This window comes from Balaenoptera borealis (assembly GCF_965194805.1).
Source record: "Balaenoptera borealis genome assembly, chromosome: 3".
Taxonomy (NCBI): Eukaryota; Metazoa; Chordata; class Mammalia; order Artiodactyla; family Balaenopteridae; genus Balaenoptera; species Balaenoptera borealis.
In genome coordinates, this window is record NC_138866.1 from 147187444 (window position 1) to 147210878 (window position 23435).

Consider the following 23435-nt stretch of genomic DNA (forward strand, 5'->3'; position numbering starts at 1 on the left):
ATGTTACTCAGCCATAAAAAGGAACAAAGTTTGGTCACTTGTAGAGATGTGGATGGACCTAGAGACTGTCATACAGAGTGAAGTAAGTCAGAAAGAGAAAAACAAATATCGTATATTAACGCATATATGTGGAATCTAGAAAAATGGTACAGATGAACCGGTTTGCAAAGTAGAAATAGAGACACAGAGTAGAGAACAAACGTATGGACACTAAGGAGGGAAAGAGGGTGGGATGAATTGGGAGATTGGGATTGACATACATACACTAATGTGTACAAAATAGATAATAAGAACCTGCTGTATAAAAATAAATAAATAAAATTTAAAAGAAAATAATAAAATTTAAAAGTTGCTATGTCCAAGAATATAACTTTTTGGAAGAGCGTAGTATACCTGAAATAAAAATACACATTTAAAATTTCCATTTATTTGTCCCAAGGTATATTAAATTTAGCTTCTTTAATTTTATCCTAACAAATATAGTTGTAAGCATGTAAAGTTTATAATTTATAGCTAGAGTCTTCTATAATTGATGTTGTTAGCTTTTAATGCATGCTCCTTTTGAGTGCTTTCAACTTAAGTGACTTGTTCAAGTCATTTAAAGCCTATCTAGAATATCATGTACAAAATGACAGAATTGTACTAAATTACTAGTTCCCAGTATAGGGTCCCTACATATCGCAGTTTCCATGAAGGTAATGAAAAGAAATCTGTAAGCCATTTCTAATTTTCAAAAAGCCTAAAAAAACATGTTTACCTATGTCAAGATTGCACAGACTAAATAAAACATCAAGTTTCTTTGCTTTAGCCTAGAATTACAAGTGAAAATACAAAGTATGCATTTTTAAACGTCATTTAGTTTGATACTTGAAAAAAATCTTAAAACATGATGTGACACTGTAATTTATAATGAGAAATATTTGGTATTCATCCTTGTATCTGGCACAGAGCTCCTAAAAACCTTGGAACTTCCTAAGTGATAAGGGTGCCTTTTGTTCTGTTAATAAGGTGACTTTTGGAAAGCACCCAGGAATGGGGACTGGTTGCCAGAGGAACCAACCATGTGATTGTGGGAACTTTCAGTCCTACTTCCTGACGTCTGGGGAGGGGAGAGGGGCTGCAAACTCAATCAGTCACCAATGGCCAATGATTTAATCAATCATGCCTATGTAAAGAGGCCTCCTTAAAACCCGAAAGGGACAGGGTTCGGAGAGTTTCCAAGTTAGCAAACATGTGGATATTCGAGGAGAGTGGTGTGCCTGAAGAGGGCATAGAAGCTCCACGCCCTTTCCCCATCTTCCATCTGGCTGTTCCTAAGTTATACCCTTTTAAATTACGCTGGTAAACTAGTAAGTAAAATGTTTCTCTAGAAAGCTCTGCGAGCCACTCTAGCAAATAAACTGAACCTGAGGAGGAAATCAAGGGAATCTTCAAGCTATAGGCTGTCAGTCAGAAGCACAGGTGACAGACAACCTGGACTTGAGATTGGCATCTATCTCCAGGTAGACAGTGTGAGAATTGAGCAAATTTGTGGGACACCTGGTTACTGTCCATGGAGAACTGAGTTAATTGCTTGGGGTGGGGGTGAGTACACACATTGGAACTGGTGTCAGCCTCGTATAAGAAAACCAAGGGAGTGAGAGGGCTGGAGAAGAAGAATCCAAAAGCTCTAAGAGTTTTTAAGGGTTGCTAAGGAGCTTTCTCATAGCACCATCTGGTGGACATCTAGCAACTTTCCCCAAGTATCAAAAAAGAGACTGACAAAAGGATCTACAGATGGTTACTCAAAAATCCCATGCAAACTCTCTGAAGTGGCTGCCATCATTACCTGCTACACATACCTGGATGAGGTCCAAGATCCCAAGTTCACTCTCTGATGAATCCACACAAAATACAAAATAGAGGGTAGCATAATGCCGATAAATCAGTTTGTAGTCAGAGCCACCAATCAAACTGTGGAAGATGGGAAACATTTAAATGCCTGTATCTTAACTGAACATATCAAAGAGAAACTCTATGCCAAGGGAGGAGAAGGGGCCCAACAGAAAGGGGGAGGACAGGCCAAACAATAGGCCATTTCTACCAGGTGAACGGCAACCAAATTTGGCAGAGGTGCCTAAAGCCATTTTACCTCCCCTTTTCTTCTGCCCGTCCTCCCAGGCACCAAACTTGTAAATATCTGAAGCACAACCATTTAGCAGCTTCCAAAACAGAACTGGGTCTCTCCCTGAGCAGATATAGCTCAGCTCAGCTCAAGTTGCATCAGGTACTCACCTGACACTTGAGTACTGCCTGAAGAAGCAGTAACGATGAAGGCCACCCAAAAGTGGATGTATGGGGAGAAAACTGATCATTTACCTTCCACCCTCCAAGAAGTTACAGATGTTGTCATCCCGCTTGAGAACTAGATGGAAGGTCTCTCGAATAATCTGCTGCTGAATTTCTTCTGGCTATGGAATAAAAGAAATAAAGTGAATCAGTGGGAAAGTCTGAAAAACTACAACCCATCAGTGAGGATGTACAGGAAGGCAAGGGCTTCCAAACTAGGAATGATCTGAACATTTGGTACCAGTTTACAGAAAAGATAGAAATGCTGAGTAGAGAAAAAGTAAAAGGGGAATCTATGCAAAAACGGACAAGGCTCTGTTACAGGAATTAAAATAGGGTATATCTACCTAGATATCTAGTCCCTAACCATTATCATCCTGATAGGTAAGCTGATATTTCTTTACTGTGAATAACCAAGGAAAGGAGAACTGACAAACTCTCATACAAGATCAAAGAATAACTAGAAGGCCTGGTTCTGAAATATTTTGCCTTACTCTAGAAAACATCTATGCCAGGGCAAATAACAAACGTTAATAGGTCTAACACTTTAAGGAAGTCAAGATGTAATTGTGTACGTGCTTTAAAGACCTGCATTTGGTCTTCCCTGGTGGCGCAGTGGTTGAGAATCTGCCTGCTAATGCAGAGGACACGGGTTCGAGCCCTGGTCTGGGAAGATCCCACATGCCGCGGAGCAACTAGGCCCGTGAGCCACAATTACTGAGCATGCGCGTCTGGAGCCTGTGCTCCACAACAAGAGAGGCCGCGATAATGAGAGGTCCGCGCACCGCGATGAAGAGTGGCCCCCACTTGCCGCAACTAGAGAAAGCCCTCGCACAGAAACGAAGACCCAACACAGCCATAAATAATAAATAAATAAATAAATAAATAAATAAATAAAAATTAAAAAAAAAAAAAAGACCTGCGTTTGCCATCTTTTGTACTGGTAATACAGACATTACATATAAGATGCTGTGTTACCAACAAAGTACTACAGAGAAAGACAGAAAATGTTCTATTTACAGATTAGAATCTTGAACAATTGCAGAGCTATAAACACTTTTTTCACTTACTACACTCCAGAAAGCTCAACTGTGATGGAATCTCTTGATAACTCACATTTGATTTCTATTTATACATATGAAGTTCATAATAAGTATGGTTTTTAAAAAAGGATAGTGGGAGGGAGAAATCAGTCATTAAGACAAAAGTAGGGATTCCCTGGAGGTCTAGTGGCTAAGACTTGGCGCTTTCAATGCAGGGGATTCAGATTCCATCGCTAATCGGGGAACTAAGATCCTACATGCTGCATGGCCAAAAAAAAAAAGACAAAAGTAATTAAAAGCTCTAGACCAGTGCCCAATGTATAATGGGATTTCCCTGGCGGTCCAGTGGTTAGGACTCTGTGCTTTCACTGCCAAGGGCACAGTTTCAATCCCTGGTTGGGGAACTAAGATCCTGCAAGCCAAGTGGCAGGGCCAAAAAAAATCTCAATGTATAATCAATCACCCGGGAATGTTGTTAAAATGCAGATTTTAATTTAGTAGGTCTGGGCTAAGTCCTGAGACTGCATTTCTAACAAGTTTCCAGGTGATAACAACGCTGCTGGTCTGAGAACAATATTTTGAGTAGCAAAGCTTAAGAAAACCTTCAGATTGGACTTCCCTTAAGAGTCGGAACATAGATTCAAGTAACATTAACCCCTTTCTTTCTACAGCATTGAATTTAGACTTGAAATGGTTAGTTATTTAAACGAAACGGGAAAAAACAGGGAAAATGTCATTGTGGAGAAATTACTTTTCATAACTTTGACTTACACTGGTATATAATGGCTCTCTGTATTTACCAAATGGATAAATGAAAACTTGCTAATAACTGGTCACTGTAAGCTTGAGTAAATCAATCACTATTTTCTGGTTTCCATTTAAAGAGTTCAGAAAGCTCACAGACGCCAGGATGCTGTAAAGGATTAACTCTGTGTACCCAGAAATACAAAACATGCTAAGCATCAGCACTTTTTTAAACTGACAAAAACATCTTGCAAAGCCTGACTCTACAGGGAAGTGGTGATAGTCAGTGGGCAAGCACTATGAAATGGTGAGGTGACCTAATTTCTAATTCAACAAAATAGCAGACTACCAATTGCTTGCATCTCTCAATCATTTTAATAATCCCTCATATCTTTTAGTACTCTGCAGTTTTCAAGGTAACTTTCACTTAGGAGCTAATTTAGGTCTTATAAAAATTCTATGCTCTCCAAAGAAGATAAACAAATGGTCGATAAAGACATGAAAAGATGCTCAACATTATTAGTCATTAGAAAAATTTTTGAAACCGCAAGAATCCACTTTACACCTACTAAAATGTCTTTAATCAAAAAGATAATAGAAAATGTAGATAGGGAGGTGGAAAAATTGGAATTCTTATATATTGTTGATAGGAATGTAAAATGGTGCAGCCACTTTGGAAAGCAGTTTGGCAGTTCCTCCGAATGATCACCATAAAGTTACTACGTGACTCAGCAATTCTACTCCTAGATATATACCCAAGAGAAATGAAAATACATGCTCACACAAAAGCTTGTACATCAGTGTTCACAGCAGCATTTTTCACAAGAGCCACAGGTGGAAATATCAACTGATGAATGGACAATCAAAATGTGGTGTGCATCCACAAAATGGAATATAATTTGGCAATAAAAAGGAATAAAGAACAGATACACACTACAACATAGATGAACCTTGAAAACATTATACTAAGTAATAGAAGCCAGTCATAAAAGACCACATATTGTATGATTCCATTTTATATGAAATGTCCAGAATAGGCAAATTTAGAGAGACAGAAAGTAGAGTAGTGGTTGCCTAGGGCTGGGGGAGTTGAGGGGGAAACACAGAATGATTGCTAATGGGTAGGGGGTTCCTTTTTGGGATAATGAAAATGTTCTAAAATTGTTGTGATGGTTGCATAACTTTGTTAAGTACTAAAAACCATTCTACTGTGTATTTTTAAAAGGTGAACTGTATGGTATGTAACATATCTCAATAACACTAAAAAACCTGAGAGAAAAATTCACACACACACAAATGCAAATACAAATTGAATAGTGTTATTGAATGTTAATATAAAATCGATATAATAAAATGTAACCTACCTAAAAATTTCTATGAAAAAGGTAAAAAAAATTTTTTTCATTTCTACTTGACAAAAGAGGAAATGAAGTCTGAAAGAGGTTTTTGTTAACTTGACACAAGGGTAAAATAAGGTGTTGCTGAGGCCTGAACATAAGTTTTCTGACACTTTCCCCTCTACGGTTTCACAATTACGTATTTAACATTTTGAAACCTAGCCACGAAGAAATAAAACGTCGGGGGGGAGAAGGCACATAATGATGTTTATTTTTTCCAGAGTAACGTCTTTGGAAAATTCAAATTCACATTATCACGTATAATTTCTCAACATTTCCCACTTTCAAACGGACTTTCTTCAACTCTACGTAATGAAAGGTATCTAGTTCCTGGGCACTCCCAGCCTACACTGAAGCAAAATAATTCCAAGAAAGCACTATTCCAAATCCGTTAGCTAAAGCAAAATCATTAAAAAGCTGCATATTTCTTCCTCCTCGTGAAACTGCGTTTAACAACCAACAAGATTAATTTGATTTCAATCATTCAAGTTGTCAATGAGGCACACCCCCTCCACACACACACACCAGTTATAGTGCCCTGAGACTCTACAAGAAGCGTCACAAAAATGGCACAAAAATGCCGGGGTCCAGGAAGGGGTGGGAAAGAGCGGGGGTAGCGGGGCGTGGGACACAAGGCCTGACACTGGCCCCAGTCCGGGGAAGGTCACATATACAGGGCAGGAGCCCTAGGAGGTCAGCGGGCGATGCCCGCGTGCGCCGTACGGAACAAAGAGAGAGAAGGGGGCGCAGGTGCCCTGTAAGGATGTGACGAAGCTCGGCCGCACTCACGAAACGCTGGTAGAAGCGGACTAGCCGCGGCTTCCCGTGGTTATTGAAAACCAGAATCGCCTGAATCATCTTTGCCCGCCACGCTCCTTTCAACACCGGCTGCTTCCAGAGAGCATCTCCTTCCGCCACAACACGGGCGCTTCCGGTTGGTGCGCTGCTGAGAGTGGCTCCCGGAAGCATGTCCCGGCGCCCAAGGGCCCGACCACCAAGAGTCCGGTTTCCCGGCACGCCTTGGAGAAGGCTGCAGGACGGGCGGCGGGTTCCGGGGTTAGGCTGATGCGGACACCGAGGCTGGGGCCGCAGAATCCCGGGCCTGGCGCAAAGCCGAGCACACCGGAAAAGCGGATCAAGAAGCAGAAACCCCAACAGCAGCTGCGCTCCCAGGTGAAGCGCCGCGGGAGTCTCCCTTTATCATCGTTGGCCTTAACACTACAGAACGTTGCGCGGTGTGGAGATGCAGGCTAATTTAGCCATTCCCCGGTTGGGGAAAGTTAGGTTCATTTTTATTTTTTAGTATTACATACAATGCTGTAGTGAATTATATATGTGCCTTCTCGTGCAAAAGGGCTCTCTCTCTGCGGTAGACAGCGAATGGTGGAATTAAGGGATCTTTAATGCAATTCCTTTTAAAAGGTACCGGCGACCCCAAATTAGTAGTTTTTGTATTTTCTTTTAATGACTTAGTGCGGGTGAGGTGGAGCACGTCCTTATATCACAGATAGAGCTGCAAATTGGAATCACCTACCCAAAGGACAGTTGACAATATTTATCAAAAGCCTTTAAAATATATTGAACATTAGACCCAGCATTTCCAGTTTTAGAATTTATAATAAAACGATGTGGGTGTGTGAAAAGATTTAGCCTCAAGAACGTACATCTCATTAGTCTTATTACAGGGGAAAGTGGGAAGCAAACTAATTATTCCAAAATGAGAAACTGGTAAAATGCATTGATCCACATGCATATGAGAAATATTAAAGTTATAAAAAATCGTGTTGTGAAAGATTTATGGTATAGGGAAATGTTCATGGCATATCTGTAAGTGAAAAGATTACACGAAGTATGTAGAGGGACACTCCACTTTGTAAAAGATTGGAAGTATATACACCAAAATATGAGTAATAATTGTGTCTGATGGAATGGCAGCATCATAGTGTTCACCACAGGCCGGTGGAACCACACTGCTCTGATCAAAACCCTGGCTCTGTCCACGGCCTGTGCACCTTGGGCAAGTGTCATCATTTGTAAAACAGGCATAATATCAGTTTCCTTTACTGTAAAACTAGTTTATTTCTACTTGAAAAAAAAAATTCTACTTACCTAAGACAGTTGTTATAGCACAAAAAGAGTTAATATTTGTAAGTACTCAGAGCAATGCATGGTATATAATTGAGTACTACATAAGTGATTTTTTTTTTTGGCTGCGTTGGGTCTTCGTTTCTGTGCGAGGGCTTTCTCTAGTTCGGGCAAGCGGGGGCCACTCTTCATCGCGGTGCGGTGCGCGGGCCTCTCACTATCGCGGCCTCTCTTGTTGGGAGCACAGGCTCCAGACGCGCAGGCTCAGTAGTTGTGGCTCACGGGCCCAGCTGCTCCGCGGCATGTGGGATCTTCCCAGACCAGGGCTCGAACCCGTGTCCCCTGCATTGGCAGGCAGACTCTCAACCACTGCGCCACCAGGGAAGCCCTACATAAGTGATTTTAAAAATGGTGGTGGAATTATATTTTTTTTCTTATTTTAAATTGTCTAAAATAAAATGTATTACTCTTATAGCCAGAGTTTTTTTTCATTTAAAAGAATCCAAAGGCAATAAATATGCACTGAAACTTGACAAAATATTTCAAATGTTGAGGAGGAATACCAAAAAAAATTCTGAAACAGAAGAATAACAAGTGAGACCTAGCTCTACCAACTATTAAAACCTACTATGATAGTTCACACTGTCATTAAAGGGAGACTTATTGAAATATAATGGATAATTTAAGTACAAGTGATTTTAATATGTGATGTGGAAGACATCATACCTTGACAGTGGGAAGAAATTCAGTAAGTGTGTTGGGATAACTGGTTAGCAATTTGAAAATAAGCAATTTAGTTATCTCCCTTCATACTCTCTCAAATTAAAGGCAGAGTGGATTACAGAGTTAAATACAAAACCAAGTAATAACTAGAATGGAAGAAAATGATAGAGAATCTAACATCTGAAAAGAGTATATAAGCTTAGAAGCAATAAAAATCATAAAAAGTCAAGATATAGCTATATAAAATTTTACGTTTGTAAGTCAATTTTTTTAAATGGAAAAGTTTTTAAAATATGGCAAATGGTTATATTTAAAATATAAATAACTGATAAACAAAAAAAACCCTCCCCCCCTCAGTAATAAATGGGCAAAGGAACTGAGTAACAAATGAGGAAATACATCTAGGAAATGAACATGAAAAAAAATGCTTAAGCTCACTATTAATGGGGGAAAAGGCTAATTAAAATTAAAGTATTAACTTAAAATTAAAGTGTTATTTTTACCTTATCAAATATCCATTTTTAAAATATTATCATACCCAAGTCTAGCAAGGGTAGCGTGAAAATAGTCCTCTCCTACCTTGCTGGTGAGATTATAATTTAGAACAACCCTTTTGGAAAGCAATTTGGCAATATAACAAGACCTTTACAGCTCCCAATGCAGGGGGCATGGGTTTAATCCCTGGTCAGGGAAGATCCCACATGCCACATGGCATGGCCAAAAAAAACCAAACCAAAACAAACAAACAAACAGAAAACCCCAAGACCTTTACAAAGAATTCCTAGATTCCCAGTAGTCTGACTCCTAGGAATCCATCCCTAAAGAAATAACCCCTGGGACTTCCCTGGCAGTCCAGCGGTTAAGACTTCACCTTCCAACACAGGGGGTACGGGTTTGATCCCTGGTCCAGGAGCTAAGATCCCACATGCCTCGTGCCAAAAAAACCAAAAGATAAAACAGAAGCAATATTGTAACAAATTCAATAAAGACTTTAAAAATGGTCCCCATCAAAAAATCTTAAAAAAAAAACAAAACCAAAATATAGTGGCGGGGGGAGGCAGGTGAGATTGAGGGAACTATGTAATTTACAATAGTTTTTAACACAGATAGCTCCAAATAGGGATCAATTAATTACCCAAATTCTGGAAAATAATAGAGCTATTAAGGTAGTCAATCTTAAAAACAATGACATGAAGACTAGCGATATATTGATAGGAAGTAGTTATATAACATCAACTGAAAAAGGATTATCAAATTTTATGTGTTGGTATAAAGTTGCAATGACCATGTACAGAAATTGCATATTCCAAGATCAGGCCACTCCCCCACCTCCATGGCCTTGCAGGTCCTCTTCTCTTGCTGGAAAGTCCCTTTCCACCTGTCTACCTGAATTTCTTTCCATCTCCTCTGCCACTGCTATAGACTAAATCACTCTAGGCTCTCACCCCCACCACTGCAGCAGTCTCCTAGTTGGGCTCATTGCCTTCAGTTTCTCTGCAGTCAAGTGATCTTTGACACAAATCAGATCTTATACAATATACAAATATACAAATCAGATCTTATTACTCTCCCTGGGATCACTGGCTTCCAAGGTATTAAGGATAAAGTCCCAAAATACTTAACATGCTGAAGATGCCATGCCCGACCTCCCACCACTCTCTAAGCTCCAGCCACAATGGCCTTTTCCTTCCAGGAGCCCATCCCCACCCCCTGGAGACACCAAGCCTAGTTGTTGCCCAGGGGCTCCCCCATTGACACGCTGTGCCTCCTTGTTTAGAATGGTGGCCTGCCCACATGAGCTTGCCATACCCTTTGGCCACAGTGCTTTGGGCAACAGGATGCCCTCACTGGGTGCCTCTGCCCACGTCAGTGTCCCCAGTCCTCCTCCTGTTTAACCCCTCCCCTGGCCACCACATGGTTGAGGTCCCAGCATGCTCAACAGTGAGCCAGCCCCATTCAGACACAGGACACTAGTGAGGCGGCTTCTATAGTAGCCGAGGTAAGAGAACAAGGATGTGAACTAAGAAAAGGGCAACAAGAACAGAAGAGACCCGAGGGCAGTCCAGTGACCTGTGACTTCAGGTGGCCTAAATGAAGTGTTAACCCCAAGCCTCACAGCCATATTGTTGAGCCCAGGCTCAAATATGCAGGAAGGCAAATGAAAGTTTGAACCATGATAATAAACGCTGGGACCTCAACCATGAAAACCATATGAAAAAAAATGGAGATAATAATCACATGTGCCTCTTGGGATTGTTGTGACAATTCAGTAAGATACTGGAAGAGCTTGGCACAAGTAATAGAACCAAGAGGCACTCAATAGTCAGGGACTATAATTATCATCATGGAAAGCATCTAGTGCTGTGTTTGACACATTAGGGGACTCCCTAATTGTTAGTTTACCACCACCCCTCTTTTCCCTGAGAGAAGCAGGATCCACATTCCACCAAGTCCCTACCCATTCTTAGGATGTGTAGATTTCAACTCCAGATCTCTTCATAGATGTGGGTGTGGGCATACTACCCAGCAAGGCAATGTTCATGACCAAAAAGATACGGCTTTCTTCTTATAGGGAGGTTGCTCAGTTTATACCTAATAATAACACAGTCAGTGTAGAGGAATCCTTCCTGAAGATTTACTCATTCGTAAAAAGTTCTCAAGGTACAAAACAACAAGAAAAAAGGTGTTGTCCAAAATGTGGCCTGGCAGAGTGAGTCAGAGAGATGGAGACCAGCCGGCCACACCTGTGAACGCTCTCAGCCTCCCTGAAAAGAGCATCCCCAGGAAAGCAGCCAAAGGAGGTCAGGGGACAGGAACCCCCAGGGTGGCAGAGAACCAGAGGAGGAATAAAGAACTGGCAGCTCTGGGGACTGAAAAGGGCACAGGGGACAAGGAGGCTTGAGCAGGAGGGCAGAGGCTACAGCACAGAGTGCTGCAGAGGAGGGCAATTGCAGAAGAAAAGCAGGAAATACAACAAGGGCAGAAGAAGGAGGCCCCGCTAACTTCTCCTCTGAGCCACTCTGCATGCAGATGAGGGATTCCCCACCAGTTCTGCACCAAAACCAAGTCCAGTTCTTCTGACTGCCCTGGGGGACTTGCCCCCTGCCTGCCTCCAGAAACAAGGCTGCCACTCAGGGGGAGGGCCACCATGAAAATGTCTAGGAAGGCTAGACTCACATCCAGGGAGGAACCCTCCATGAGCCACAGGCTGGGGCCCCACGTCTAACATCAGGGTCTTGCATTTGATTTTAGCAGAGCTTGTTCAAAGGGTATTCCACAGTGGCTGTAGGGAAGAACCAGGTAAGGCTTGGTGGACCTGCTCTCTCGAGCTCCAGAGTGAAAGTTGATGGAAGAAATGCTCAACAGTGGGCCCCGGAGGCACCCCATCTCTCACTGACCTCAGTCGTCCTAGAGGTAAAGTAAAGAGATATGAACAGAGCACATTTCGTAAAAGTCTTCTACCGTCATCAGACAAACAAGGGTTCGATGGAGTGGTACCAGTGGGGCCCGCGGCTACCTGACTTGGCCTCATCTCATTGTTGTTGGCCCAGGGAGCCAGCCTGGCAACTCCAATTGTTTTTTAGTCCAAGACTCACTCTATTAAGACAAAAGGGAATCCACTCCCTCTATCTGCTCCTGCTTTCTCTGGCAAATATCATCATCTTCATCACCTAGATGAAGAGCCCATGTTTCTGAGGCTTTGTTTTAAATGTTCAATCTGGGGCCTTTTGACACCAATTCAAATCTTCAGGTGAAATATACCTCAAAATACCAAATCAACTGTGAGTAGGCTGAGGATCAACTAGGGGGCTGAACTTTGGGCCAAAATAACTATTAAGGACCAGGTCAGCCATTTTCCAGCCACTCTGGGCAGGGAGCCCAGAACAAAGGGGGGAAAAATGCTCATTCAGCTGCTCAACATGGCTAATGTATTCACTTGAAGTAGAAATGTTTGGAGCCTTAATGGAATTAAGTTTCCTTGGTTCCCCTCTGTGCTCCCTTCTTTCCATCCCTTGCTTTCATAAATCTTTGGGGCTCTCTTGTTGATTGGCACAGTTCAGACCCACCAAAAAGAAAGGTCCCTTCATAGCTTGAGGGAATTTTCCTGATGCTAACACACTCTCAGGAATTCCACCAAAGCTGGGGAGTAAAGTTTATGCTGCTGTCTCTTTGTCCTACACCCAACCACAACCAGTGCATACAAAACTCCTGCCAGGAGATGAACCACACCAACGCCAGGTCCACGGTTATCTCCCTGGACCTACCCACTCCTTGTCCTCTGCGCCGTCCCCCTGCTCTCGGGTCTCCACTGCAGCCCCCTCTGAAGACTTTTGGGCCATGATGTTGTCTGTCCAGGATGCCCCCATCTTCCCATCACCAGCGAAATTACACTTGGTCACTGTTCCAGCCTCGAGTTTGGCTAATGAATCTGAAAGGAGAAGTTGAAGGCCTCTCTCCGTGTGGCAGAAACACAGTGGGGGCTGGCCCATTCTGCTGGGGTCCCCTAGGCCTGAGTGTGCTCAAGGAGGCCCTGGATGGGATCCCCAAGGCAATAGATAGGAGAGGTCACCCACAGGAACCATGGGATTGGGCAGCACCCCAGGATCCAAAGTGTCCAGGCTTTTGGCCCCAAGGCACTTGCCCAGGGACTTAGGAATAAATCTCAAGGGGTCTTGTCCGCGGGGAGGCCAGATGTGGCCTGCTCCATGAGCTCGGATCTGGAGGGGTGGGTAAGCCTCAGACAGGAGGCCAGGAGCCCCCACAGGCCATATAGGAGCATCAGGCCACAGTGAGGGCTGCACTGCTCACCCAGGAAGGGGCCGTCGCCTCGAGTTTTCAGCCGTACCCCAGCCCCCAGCTCGAGCTCCACGGCCTCCATCTCTGACTCAGGCATCCAGAATGCCACTGTCTGATCGGGGGTGAGGCTCTCCGTCAGCGCAAGCAGCTCTGGCTTGTTCACCAGCCCCTTCAGCGCCTCAGGCGTGAGTCTGTCGGTGTTCCCCTTGGCTTCCACCTCTGCAGGCACACAGCACGAGACAGTCATTACCACTGTAACAGCAAGCACTCTAGGAGGGCTTTTTAGGAGCCAGGTGAGGCCTCAGTGTTGTACACGCTCACAACCACCTGAAGGTAGGGCTCTGAGTTCCCATCCTGCCAGTACTCAAGGAACGCATCACAGAGGAGTTATGGCTACGGGCTCTGGAGCCAGGCTGGCTGGTGCAAATCTGCTTACATGCTGTATGACCACAGGCAAGTTACCTAACCTCTCTCTGTGCCTGACAAATAGGGATAAAAGAGGTACCTACCTGACGGGACTGACGTGACGTGTGAAAGATATATCGAATGCACATAAAGCACTTAGTATGGGGCCTGGCACTCAGCAAGTGTCAATGTTTTTACTATCCCTATTCACAGATGAGAAAACTAAGGCTTAGACAGGTTAAGTAATTTGCCCAAGGTTACACAGCTAGTCAGTGGAGGAGGCAGGATTCAAGCCCTTCACACAATTCTGCCTTCCCACTGAGACCCCAGTGACCAGGCAGGGTTCTCACCACGACACTGAGGCCATGGTCCCTCCTCTATCTTGAGTCTGCCCAGTCTCTCCATCCTCACTAACCAGTCCTTAATCCTGGCCCTCTTACCCCCCTCCTAGATGCCATCACGGCCTCCTAACAGCCTCCTGGTCTCCAGTCTCTTCACTTCCCCAGGGATTTTTTAATTAATTTATTATTTATTTATTTATTTTTGGCTGCATTGGGTCTTCATTGCTGCGTGCAGGCTTTCTCTAGTTGCGGTGAGCGGGGGCTACTCTTCGTTTCAGTGCACGGGCTTCTCATTGCGGTGGCTTCTCTTGTTGCAGAGCACGGGCTCTAGGCATGCGGGCTCAGTAGTTGTGGCTCAAGGGCTCTAGAGCGCAGGCTCAGTAGTTGTGGTGCACGGGCTTAGTTGCTCTGCGGCATGTGGGATCTTTCCGGATCAGGGCTCGAACCCGTGTCCCCTGCCTTGGCAGGCAGATTCTTAACCACTGCGCCACCAGGGAAGTCCCTCCCCAGGGATTTTAAAAAGCAAATCTGGACTTCCCTGGTGGCGCAGTGGTTAAGAATCCGCCTGCCAATGCAGGGGACACAGGTTCGAGCCCTGGTCCGGGAAGATTCCACATGCCGAGGAGCAACTGAGCCCGCGTGCCACAACTACTGAAGCCTGAGTGCCTAGAGCCTGTGCTCCGCAACAAGAGGAGCCACTGCAATGAGAAGCCCACGCACCACAACAAAGAGTAGTCCCCGCTCACTGCACCTAGAGAAAGCCCGCATGCAGCAACGAAGACCCAATGCAGCCAAAAATAAATAAATTTATTAAAAAAAAGAGCAAATCTAATCACATCACTCACCTAACTTAAAACCACTCACGCATAGCTCCCCTGCACCCTCGACTGACTGCCCTCTCCACGGGGCTGCTCGTCCCCTGCGGGAGCCCTCAGTTCCCAGAATGCCCTTGGCACCCTGCTCCCTCTCAGAAACACCCTTCCAAGCCCTGGCACCCTGCTGATACCTGCTTGTCTTTCAGGATCCAGTACTGGCATTCCCTCCTCCAGGGCACCTCCCCCAACCACGCCTGCCTGGGCTCAGAGCCCCTGCTAGGGCTCCAGTCATGGCCTGTCCATCTCCTCTACCAGACTGAGAACGGCTTGCGGGCAAGTCCGAGTCTCGCTCGTCCCTGAACCCTCAGCATGCAGCTCAGGGTCTGGCACATGGTGGATTCTCATTAAATGTTCAGATACTTAATGAGCAACTGAAAGCATGAATGGATAAAATGATAGAGGGATGATGAGTACCCACTCAACCTCAAGACCTTCTCACACAGGGCAGACAGCAAGGAGGTCCTTCTCCAGCCAAAACTGGGAAGAGGAATAAGATCACAAAGGGCCCAAGAACCAAGTGAGAATTTTGGCAGGAAAATGGAGGCCACCTGGCCTGGGCTCTGCACTAAGGCAGGTTCATGGACGCTTCTGCCAGACTGCAGGAGATGGCAGGAGCTGGGAAGGCAACCAGGTCCTCAGCACTGAGGTGGGGCACTGGGGACCCTCTGAGTGAATGAGGAGCAGGAAGAGTCCAGCCAGGGGGCCCTCAGGCCAAACATGGGCTTCAAGGCCAACCATGCTGAGAAGACACTTTCTAGGGACCAAGAGACCTCTGGAGACAAAGGAAGACCACAGTGTACGAAGGCTCTGAGGGAGAAAGGGCGAAGGGTACCTACTGTAGGATGACATGAGGAAGCCTGTGTTCACCTTCCTGGTGGCGCTGAAGTTGGGCTCGATTTCATTTCCCTTGGGGTCGAACTTACGGCAATGGATGTGGCTAGGCCGGATATACAGCACGTAGTAGCGCTCCTGGGGCCAAGCAGAGAGAGAGTGAGGGGCTGCTTCATTCCCTTCAGCCTCCAACACAACACACACTCCCCACGTGCTCCGGTTGCAGCCCCCCAACCTCACTCTCTACCCCAGAATCCCACCCCAGCTCCAAAAGATATTCAAGCTGGCCACAGGCTCCCACTCCCAATATTCATTCATTCATTCATTCATTCATGTGTTTAGTAGAGCACTTGCCACACATAATGAACCATGGCTAGACGTGCATGAGAGGGCAGGCTCAGAGCCTGACCCCAAGGCCTCCACATGTCAGAGACAGAAAGAGTATACAGAAAACCATAACCCGAGCACCAAGGAGCCCAAATACCATGAAGCAGGAGTGGAAGCAGCCAAGATGCCATGGAAAGGGCACTGAAATGGAGTTCTGAGTGAGGACAGCCACTGTGCCTCTTCCAACAGATGTGAGTCCTGGAGCAAATCACCCCTAGCCTCAGTTTCCCCTGTTGCCTGGAGACAACGTGATGTCTACTTTCAGGCACGTTGTAAGGATTCAAGGAGCAAGCACAGTATAAAGCATGAAATGTGCTGTAAGTGCTCTTTGCCAGCTATCCTAATCAAAACAGGAGACTGACGACATTGTAGATCAACTATACATCAATAAAATTTTACATAAATAAATATTATAATAAAACACACACACACAAAACAGGAGATTAAAGAAAAGGAAACCACTTCCTGGGAGAAACAGAGAAGGCAAGGTCTCAGAGTGGGGAGAAACCTGCAACTGTGGGATAAGGGTGTAGGAAGAATATTAAGAGCCTGGACAAGTACATAAAATAAAAGTCAAGGTCCTGTGTGGATGTCTGAGCAATGCAGGACCCTTAGAGGTCTCATGGGAGTCCAGGCTGGGGAAGCAAGTGGGGGATCAGCCTTGAGTTGGCATTTGGAGTTTGCATTTTATGTGGTAGACTAGAAGGAATCCTGAAAGGTTTTTGAACAGCAGTGAGACCCTGAGAGATGTCTTTCAGGAGACAAGCTGGCAGCAGGGCAGGAATGGGTGCTGGGTGCAGCCAGAAGGCAGGAGAGGGGGTGCAAGGTTTAGTCAGGACAGGCTGAGTTCCTGAGGGCCCATGTGAGGTGAGCAGACATGGAAAGAGGAAGGGAGGGGAGGGGAAAATGGTCAAGGTAGGAGGCCTACGGGACTAGGCATTACTCACCTGGGGGAGGGGGGAGGGGAGACAGTGGAGGTTTGCAGGCTGGTGGTCGGGGGCGTCTAGTGCACTATCATTAGGAAAGAAGGAGTTGGAGGAGGCAAGTTTGGAGAGGGGCTGGAGAACACCCTGCCTGTGGAGGACGGCCGAGGCAGGCCAGCTCCACATCAGCTACTGCTGGGCTCTCCTGGGCAGGCTGGCTAGGGTTCCAGACTGCTGTGCTCAGCCTGCTGACCTGCGTGCTAAGGAGCGGAGGGTGCAGCAAAGCATCTCTTGACCTGAAACTAGCGCTGAGCAGGAGCTGAGGCTGTTCACATGGGGTGTGGGTGAGAAACCAGCTCTGTGTAGCCCCAGGCCTCTGGCCTGCCTCAAGAAGGGATTTAATGAGCTCCGTTCTACAGATCAAGGAGATAAGGTGGTCAGCACATCTGGGTGGGGTTATTTGGGGGGGGGGGAGGGGTGGAGACTTAGAATTAGTGCTCAGGAAAGAAACAATGGCTAGTACAGGATGGAGAATGCCAGGTGTGTCCATGGACATCTGAGATGGGCGGGTGATAAAGGGCATAACCCCAGGAGGCTGAGAGGACAGGAGGAGAAGGGCATGGACATGGGAACCGAAGCCCCGGGTGGTATCAGCAACGTGGACTTCACACTCAGGCTGGAAACAAAGGCCCAGAACTCAGCAACCCTCCTCCCACCTCAACGCTCTCACACCCCTACACATGTGGAGGTCCAGGTCCACACCAGTGACCTGCTTTATAAAAATCCAACATTCCAAAACACCCAGCCACACAGTGATATTAAAAGATGTGCAAGGGAATTCCCTGGCAGTCCCGTGGTTAGGACTCCGTGCTTCCACTGCAGGGGGCCAGGGTTCGATCCCTGGTCAGGGAATTAAGATCCTTCAAGCCTCGCAGTGCAGCCAAAAAGAAAAGAAAAAAAAAAAAAGATGCGTAAACCCATGCTAAGATATTCACCACTCTGCAAATGCGGTCACTTCAAGGCGCCTTCTGACGGCAAACTCCAACAGCGCATTTAAAGTAATTCAATTTTAAACAATTCAAAGTACACACGACTTCCCAGCTACAGAGCTGGTACCCCTAAAGGGGAAGGTCACTGTTGACCTTGCACCCACATAGGCAGATAACTTCACTCTGACCTTGTCCATCAGGTCCAGAGGCAGTGGGAACCACCAGGCCAGAGGACAGGAGCTGGGCCTTCAGCCCTAGAATAAAGAGCCACTCATCCTGCCTACCCAGCAAGCTTCCCAGCACTCTAAATTTGTTCCATCAGAAGGTGAGAGGACCTCTTCAGAAGGCAGGCCTTCCAGCCCACTCAGAACCCACAGCCTGAGTCCTGAACCACTCACCTCACCCTTTCCTGCTCTCAGCCCTCCCAGTCCTGGCCCCAAACACACCCCTTGGGTTTAGGGCCTGGTCTGTCTTCTCAGCAAGAACCTAGGCCCTCCCATCGCACCCAGCACAGCCCTAACTGACCTCTTCCATCTGTCACTCCTTTTGGCTGCTAATCTCCCAACCAACCCCCCCCACCTGCCCTGTGAGCCCCTCAAGGAAAGAACTGGACCCCAAGTCTTGGCACTGGCAGAGCCAAGCAGAGAGATGTTTTGGTGGGTGAGGACCCTGAAGCCAGTGCCCTGCGGGTGCCCCCAGGGAAACATCCTCACCTTCCTGCCATGGGCATCCAAGATGCTGTGCCGAGATACATCGACCAGTTCTCCTTCCAGCAGGACGCCATTCCCCCTAAGGATGAGAGAGAATGAGGGCTCAATTGGTTCTGTCAGTCCTCAGGCAAGAACCACAAGTGCGATGGCTCAGGTCAGGGTCTGCACTAGGACAGAAGCAAGTCCCAGGTGTGTCTCCCATTTACCTGGTCCCTGGGCAGGCCCAGTATGATGCAGCCCCTTTCTCTGGGCTCCCACACTGGGCCTCCACTCCTCTGAGGGTCCCAAAGGCTGGGGCACCATCCAGAGGGTAGGAAGGAACATTGACAGGCTGCAAGACCGAGCTATGGCCCCTCCTGCAGGGGGTTACTGTAACCAGAGCCTCAGTCTTCTTATCCACCAAATGGAAGAGTAATATCCACCTCACTCTGCTTCTATGACGATGACATACGATCATGTATATGAAGGCGCTTTGTAAACTATTAAGTGTTTACTAAATATAAAGGACTTTACTTTTTTTTTAACATCTTTATTGGAGTATAATTGCTTTACACTGTTGTGTTAGTTTCTGCTGTATAAAAAAGTGAATCAGCTATATGCATACATATATCCCCATATCCCCTCCCTCTTGTGTCTCCCTCCCACCCTCCTTATCCCACCCCTCTAGGTGGTCGTAAAGCACGAAGCTGATCTCCCTGTGCTATCCAGCTGCTTCCCACTAGCTGTTATACATTTAGTAGTGTATATATGTCAATGCTACTCTCTCACTTTGTCCCAGTTTACCCTTCCCCCTCCCCGTGTCCTCAAGTCCATTCCTTATGTCTGTGTCTTTATTCCTGTCCTGCCCTTAGGTTCATCAGAACCTTTTTTTTTTTTTTTTTAGATTCCATATATATGTGTTAGCATACGGTATGTTTTTCTCTCTCTGACTTACTTCACTCTGTATGACAGACTCTGGGTCCATCCACCTCACTACAAATAACTCATTTTCGTTTCTTTTTATGGCTGAGTAATATTCCATTGTATATATGTGCCACATCTTCTTTATCCATTCATCTGTCGATGGACACTTAGGTTGCTTCCATGACCTGGCTATTGTAGCTGCAATGAACATTGTGGTACATGACTCTTTTTTTAAATTATTTTATTTATTTATTTATTTTTGGCTGTGTTGGGTCTTCGTTGCTGTGCGCAGGCTTTCTCTAGTTGCAGGGGGCAGGGGCTACTCTTTGTTGTGGTGCGCCATCTTCTGATTGTGGTGGCTTCTCTTGTTGCAGAGCACGGGCTTCAGTAGTTGTGGCACGGGGCTCAGTAGTTGTGGCTCGGAGGCTCTAGAGCGCAGGCTCAGTAGCTGTGGAGAAACGGGCTTAGTTGCTCCGCAGCATGTGGGATCTTCCTGGACCAGGGCTCGAACCTGTGTCCCCTGCATTGGTAGGCGGATTCTTTTTTTTTTTTTTTTTTTTTAAATGTTTATTTATTTATTTATTTATGGCTGTGTTGGGTCTTCGTTTCTGTGCGAGGGCTTTCTCTAGTTGCGGCAAGTGGGGGCCACTCTTCATCGCGGTGCGCGGGCCTCTCACTGTCGCGGCCTCTCTTGCTGCAGAGCACAGGCTCCAGACGCGCAGGCTCAGCAATTGTGGCTCACGGGCTTAGTCGCTCCGTGGCATGTGGGATCTTCCCAGACCAGGGCTCGAACCCGTGTCCCCTGCATTGGCAGGCAGACGCTCAACCACTGCACCACCAGGGAAGCCCGGTAGGTGGATTCTTAACCACTGCGCCCCCAGGGAAGCCCCATGACTCCTTTTGAATTATGGTTTTCTCAGGGTATATGCCCAGTAGTGGGATTGCTGGGTCATATGGCAATTCTTTTTTAGTTTTCCAAGGAACCTCCTTACTGTTCTCCATAGTGGCTGTATCAATTTACATTCCCACCAACAGTGCAAGAGGGTTCCCTTTTCTCCACACCCTCTCCAGCATTTATTGTTTTTAGATTTTTTGTTGATGGCCACTCTGACCGGAGGACTTTAGTTTTTTATTTCACCGAATTTTTGTTGGGGGGGCGGGGTCTAAGCTGCTATAAAGTATCTTCCCTTTGCACCTGTTTTAAAGCACTTTCATATTCCTGTTCTCATTCGTATCCACTTTAGAAGTGGAGAAACCCAGACTCAGAAGTTTCGTGACGAGCCCAAGATCGCAGGGTCCCTCACTGAGAGGAACTGGACCCCCGCTTCCCAATTCTAGTTTTCATAAAAGCAGAACCTGGGGACTTCCTTTTCTGGAACCACGGAAATGGGAGAGGGGTGGGGGCAGCTGAAGGGATGGGGATAAAAAGTGAAAACTCCCTGGACCTCACTTGCCCCTACCGCCCCCCGCCCCTTACGCCCTTCATTCTTTAGTGCTTGTAATTGCAAATGGAATGGTCCATTCGTTCTCATGACCTCGGCGTCCGTGATGGCATGGCCTGGCCCTCCGGATCCAACACGCCCTCCAGAAAGGCCTTGCCCCTCCCCCAGCCCTGCCAGGCCAACTCCCACCCGCTGTTGCCGTCCAGCAGGACACTGTCCCTTCCGGAGCGGGGTGCAGCCTGTGCAAAGGCCTGAAAGCAAGGCAGCGGGATGAAGCTTAGAGTCACCGAGGTGGGGTTGAGACAAAGGCTGACGTGAAGTAAGCACCGCCTTTTGAGCCCTGCTTGGGAGTCGGGACCGACCCTCGGTGAGCTTTACGCCGATCAGTGTCTCGGGGGGGGGGGGGGGGGGTGCGCTCCGAGGGGAGCGCAGGGAGGAGCGGTCTGGAGGCCAGGGAGGTCTTTGGCGAGCCCCGCCTTTCCTCCCACCCGCACCCGAGCCCGCTGGCGCACCCCCTCCCCCTGCCAACCAGGGAGCCCGGATTCAAAGCTGAGCCTCGGGAGCCAACGGAGGCCGAGCCCGGGAGGCGGTGGGGAGACGCGGGCGGAGCCTACCCCTGGTGGGCGGCGGGGTCCCAGGCCCCGGGCAGCCGCGCGCTCTGAACCGCCTTGTTCCGGAGGGCGCTGTCGTGATAGATGCGGCTCATTCTCCCCACGGCCGCGGCGCCCTCGAGGCCTGGCGCAAGGAGCCTGCACGCGGGGCTGGGGGCACCGCGAGGTGGGGTATAGCGAGGGGAAGCGCCGGGAGGACGCGCGGAGACCAGCTATTCCCAGCTGCAGATCCGGGACAGGCGCGGCCCAGCCCCGGGCGTTTCCGCGCGGGATTTAAAGGGGCCGAGCCCCCTTCCTGCCCGCGGGACCTTGCTTGGCGGGAGGTGGGCTTCCCTGAAGACCCGGCTGGGACCTTAGCCCCGGGGGTGGGGGTGGGGGTGGGGAAGGGAGCCACTCCCTTCTCTTTCTCTCCCTCTTCCTTGTTACTAGAGGGAGACCCCTGCCCGACACACGCACAAAGGGGAAATTGAGGCCCAGAGAGCCTATAGGATCAGCTCTGAAAGGATGAGTTTCCAGAGAGCAGGAATGGGAAAAAGGGAACAGCCCTCAGGGACGGCGGGGTGCTAAGTACAGAGCTGCTCTTCATGCCCGCGCGCTAGGTCGCACAGTGGCTGAGGGAGGGGTTCCAGGGATCTGTAACGAAGGAGCCTAGTCTTGGGTGTCAAGATCTACGACCTAACAAGGTTGGAATCCCAGCTGTGTGAGCTTGGGCAAGTTCCTCAACCTCTCTCAGCCCGTGCTTCCTCCTCTGTAAAACGGGGTCAGTATCACAGGGGTTGTAAGGATTTAATAAACTCACTCTAGAAAGGAGCATTGCCCCTCGCCGTCTTCCCGTACATTTCTTGGACCCCTTCCCAGCTCCCTACTGCCCTTTGCCCAAGTATGTAACAGTCTAGGGATGCATTTCCCAAGCCCGGGTACAGGGGTCTGTTTTGACCCCGGGATTGTTGAGAGCCTTGGTTCTCTTGTTTGACTCCTTTGTGGCAAGCCCTGGGGCAGGTGGGCCCATTCATGGAGTCGAAGTGTAGCCTCTGGGGGAGACTTCAAAGGGGAGGTGGCCAGGTTAGAAACCTGGGGGCCCAAGATGAGCTGCCAGTGGTAGAAGAAGCACTCCCTCCCCCCTCACATTATGACTTTTGTGGAGTTTCGACATTTTTGTTTTCAAGGGCTCTCTCCTCCATAAAAAATGTGTTTAAATTGTATTTTATGACTGGGTTGACATAAAGATGAATATATTAATATATATTAAGACATTTTCTTTGGCCTAAAAATTCTTTTTTTTCTTCTGATTTTAAAAGAAATTAATATATTTTCCTGTGCCTTAGGCATCGTGCCTAATGGATTAGTCAGCCCCACCCCTATCTGGCCTACCTGGCTGCTCCCTAAATTCTAAGAAGGAAGGATATAGAAGACCCTCTGGGCAGAACTGTCCTTTGGCTCTGTCTCTTCAAAATTCCCCAGGCTGATATAAGGAACTCTCATAACTCAATAGAAAAAGAAAAAAAAAAAAAAAACCACACACGATAAAAAAAATGGGCAAAGGAACTGAATAGAGTACAGAAGACATACAGATGGCCAACAGGTATATGAAAAGCTGCTCAGCATCACTAATCATCAGGGAAAACCTCACACCTGTTAGAATGACTATTATCAAAAAAACAAAAGATAAGTGTTAGCAGGGATATGGAGAAAAGGGAACCCTTGTACAGCATTGATGGGAGTGTAAATTAGTACAGCCACTATGAAAAACACTATGGAAGTTTCTCAAGAAATTAAAAATAGAACCACCAAATGATCCAGCGATTTCACTTCTGGGTATATGTCCAAGGGAATTGAAATCAGGATGTCAAAGGGATATCTGCACTCCCATGGTCCTTTCACAATAGTCAAGATGTAGAAGC

General features: G+C 47.0%; 2 protein-coding genes and 1 long non-coding RNA gene across 3 annotated transcripts in view; 1 reads left to right on the plus strand and 2 right to left on the minus strand.

Moving 5' to 3' along the window:
• Positions 1–6459, minus strand: part of AP3S2 (adaptor related protein complex 3 subunit sigma 2) — a 53875-nt gene extending 47416 nt beyond the window's left edge. The window contains exons 1-3 of the mRNA XM_082388428.1: positions 6302–6459; positions 2359–2450; positions 1842–1953 (exon numbers count right to left, since the gene is read on the minus strand). Of these exons, the coding sequence (XP_082244554.1) occupies positions 1842–1953; positions 2359–2450; positions 6302–6370 (273 nt within the window). The 5' untranslated portion in view covers positions 6371–6459. The remainder of the gene's footprint in view (positions 1–1841; positions 1954–2358; positions 2451–6301) is intronic.
• A 4474-nt stretch (positions 6460–10933) lies between these two features.
• On the minus strand, positions 10934–21789 carry LOC309626960 (arpin). Its single transcript, XM_082388429.1, has 6 exons — positions 21538–21789; positions 18582–18657; positions 15575–15707; positions 13130–13336; positions 12586–12749; positions 10934–11728 (listed from the first exon to the last, which is right to left on the minus strand). Exons 1-6 carry the CDS (start codon positions 21627–21629, stop codon positions 11720–11722), a joined length of 681 nt encoding a protein of 226 aa, XP_082244555.1. The 5' UTR covers positions 21630–21789; the 3' UTR covers positions 10934–11719.
• LOC309626981 overlaps positions 19938–23435 on the plus strand; it is a 57638-nt gene continuing 54140 nt past the window's right edge. The window contains exon 1 of the long non-coding RNA XR_014243478.1: positions 19938–21290. This is a non-coding gene — a long non-coding RNA (uncharacterized lncRNA). The remainder of the gene's footprint in view (positions 21291–23435) is intronic.

Bases quoted from the DNA above. Each gene is read 5' to 3' on its own strand.
- LOC309626960 (XM_082388429.1), bottom strand. From the start codon at position 21,629: ATGAGCCGCATCTATCACGACAGCGCCCTCCGGAACAAGGCGGTTCAG. The intron at 15,708-18,581 runs GTGAGGATGTTT...GCTTGGCCCCAG, and splicing joins TGGATGCCCATGGCAGGAAG to GAGCGCTACTACGTGCTGTA. The intron at 13,337-15,574 runs GTAGGTACCCTT...GTGTGCCTGCAG, and splicing joins CTTCCTCATGTCATCCTACA to AGGTGGAAGCCAAGGGGAAC.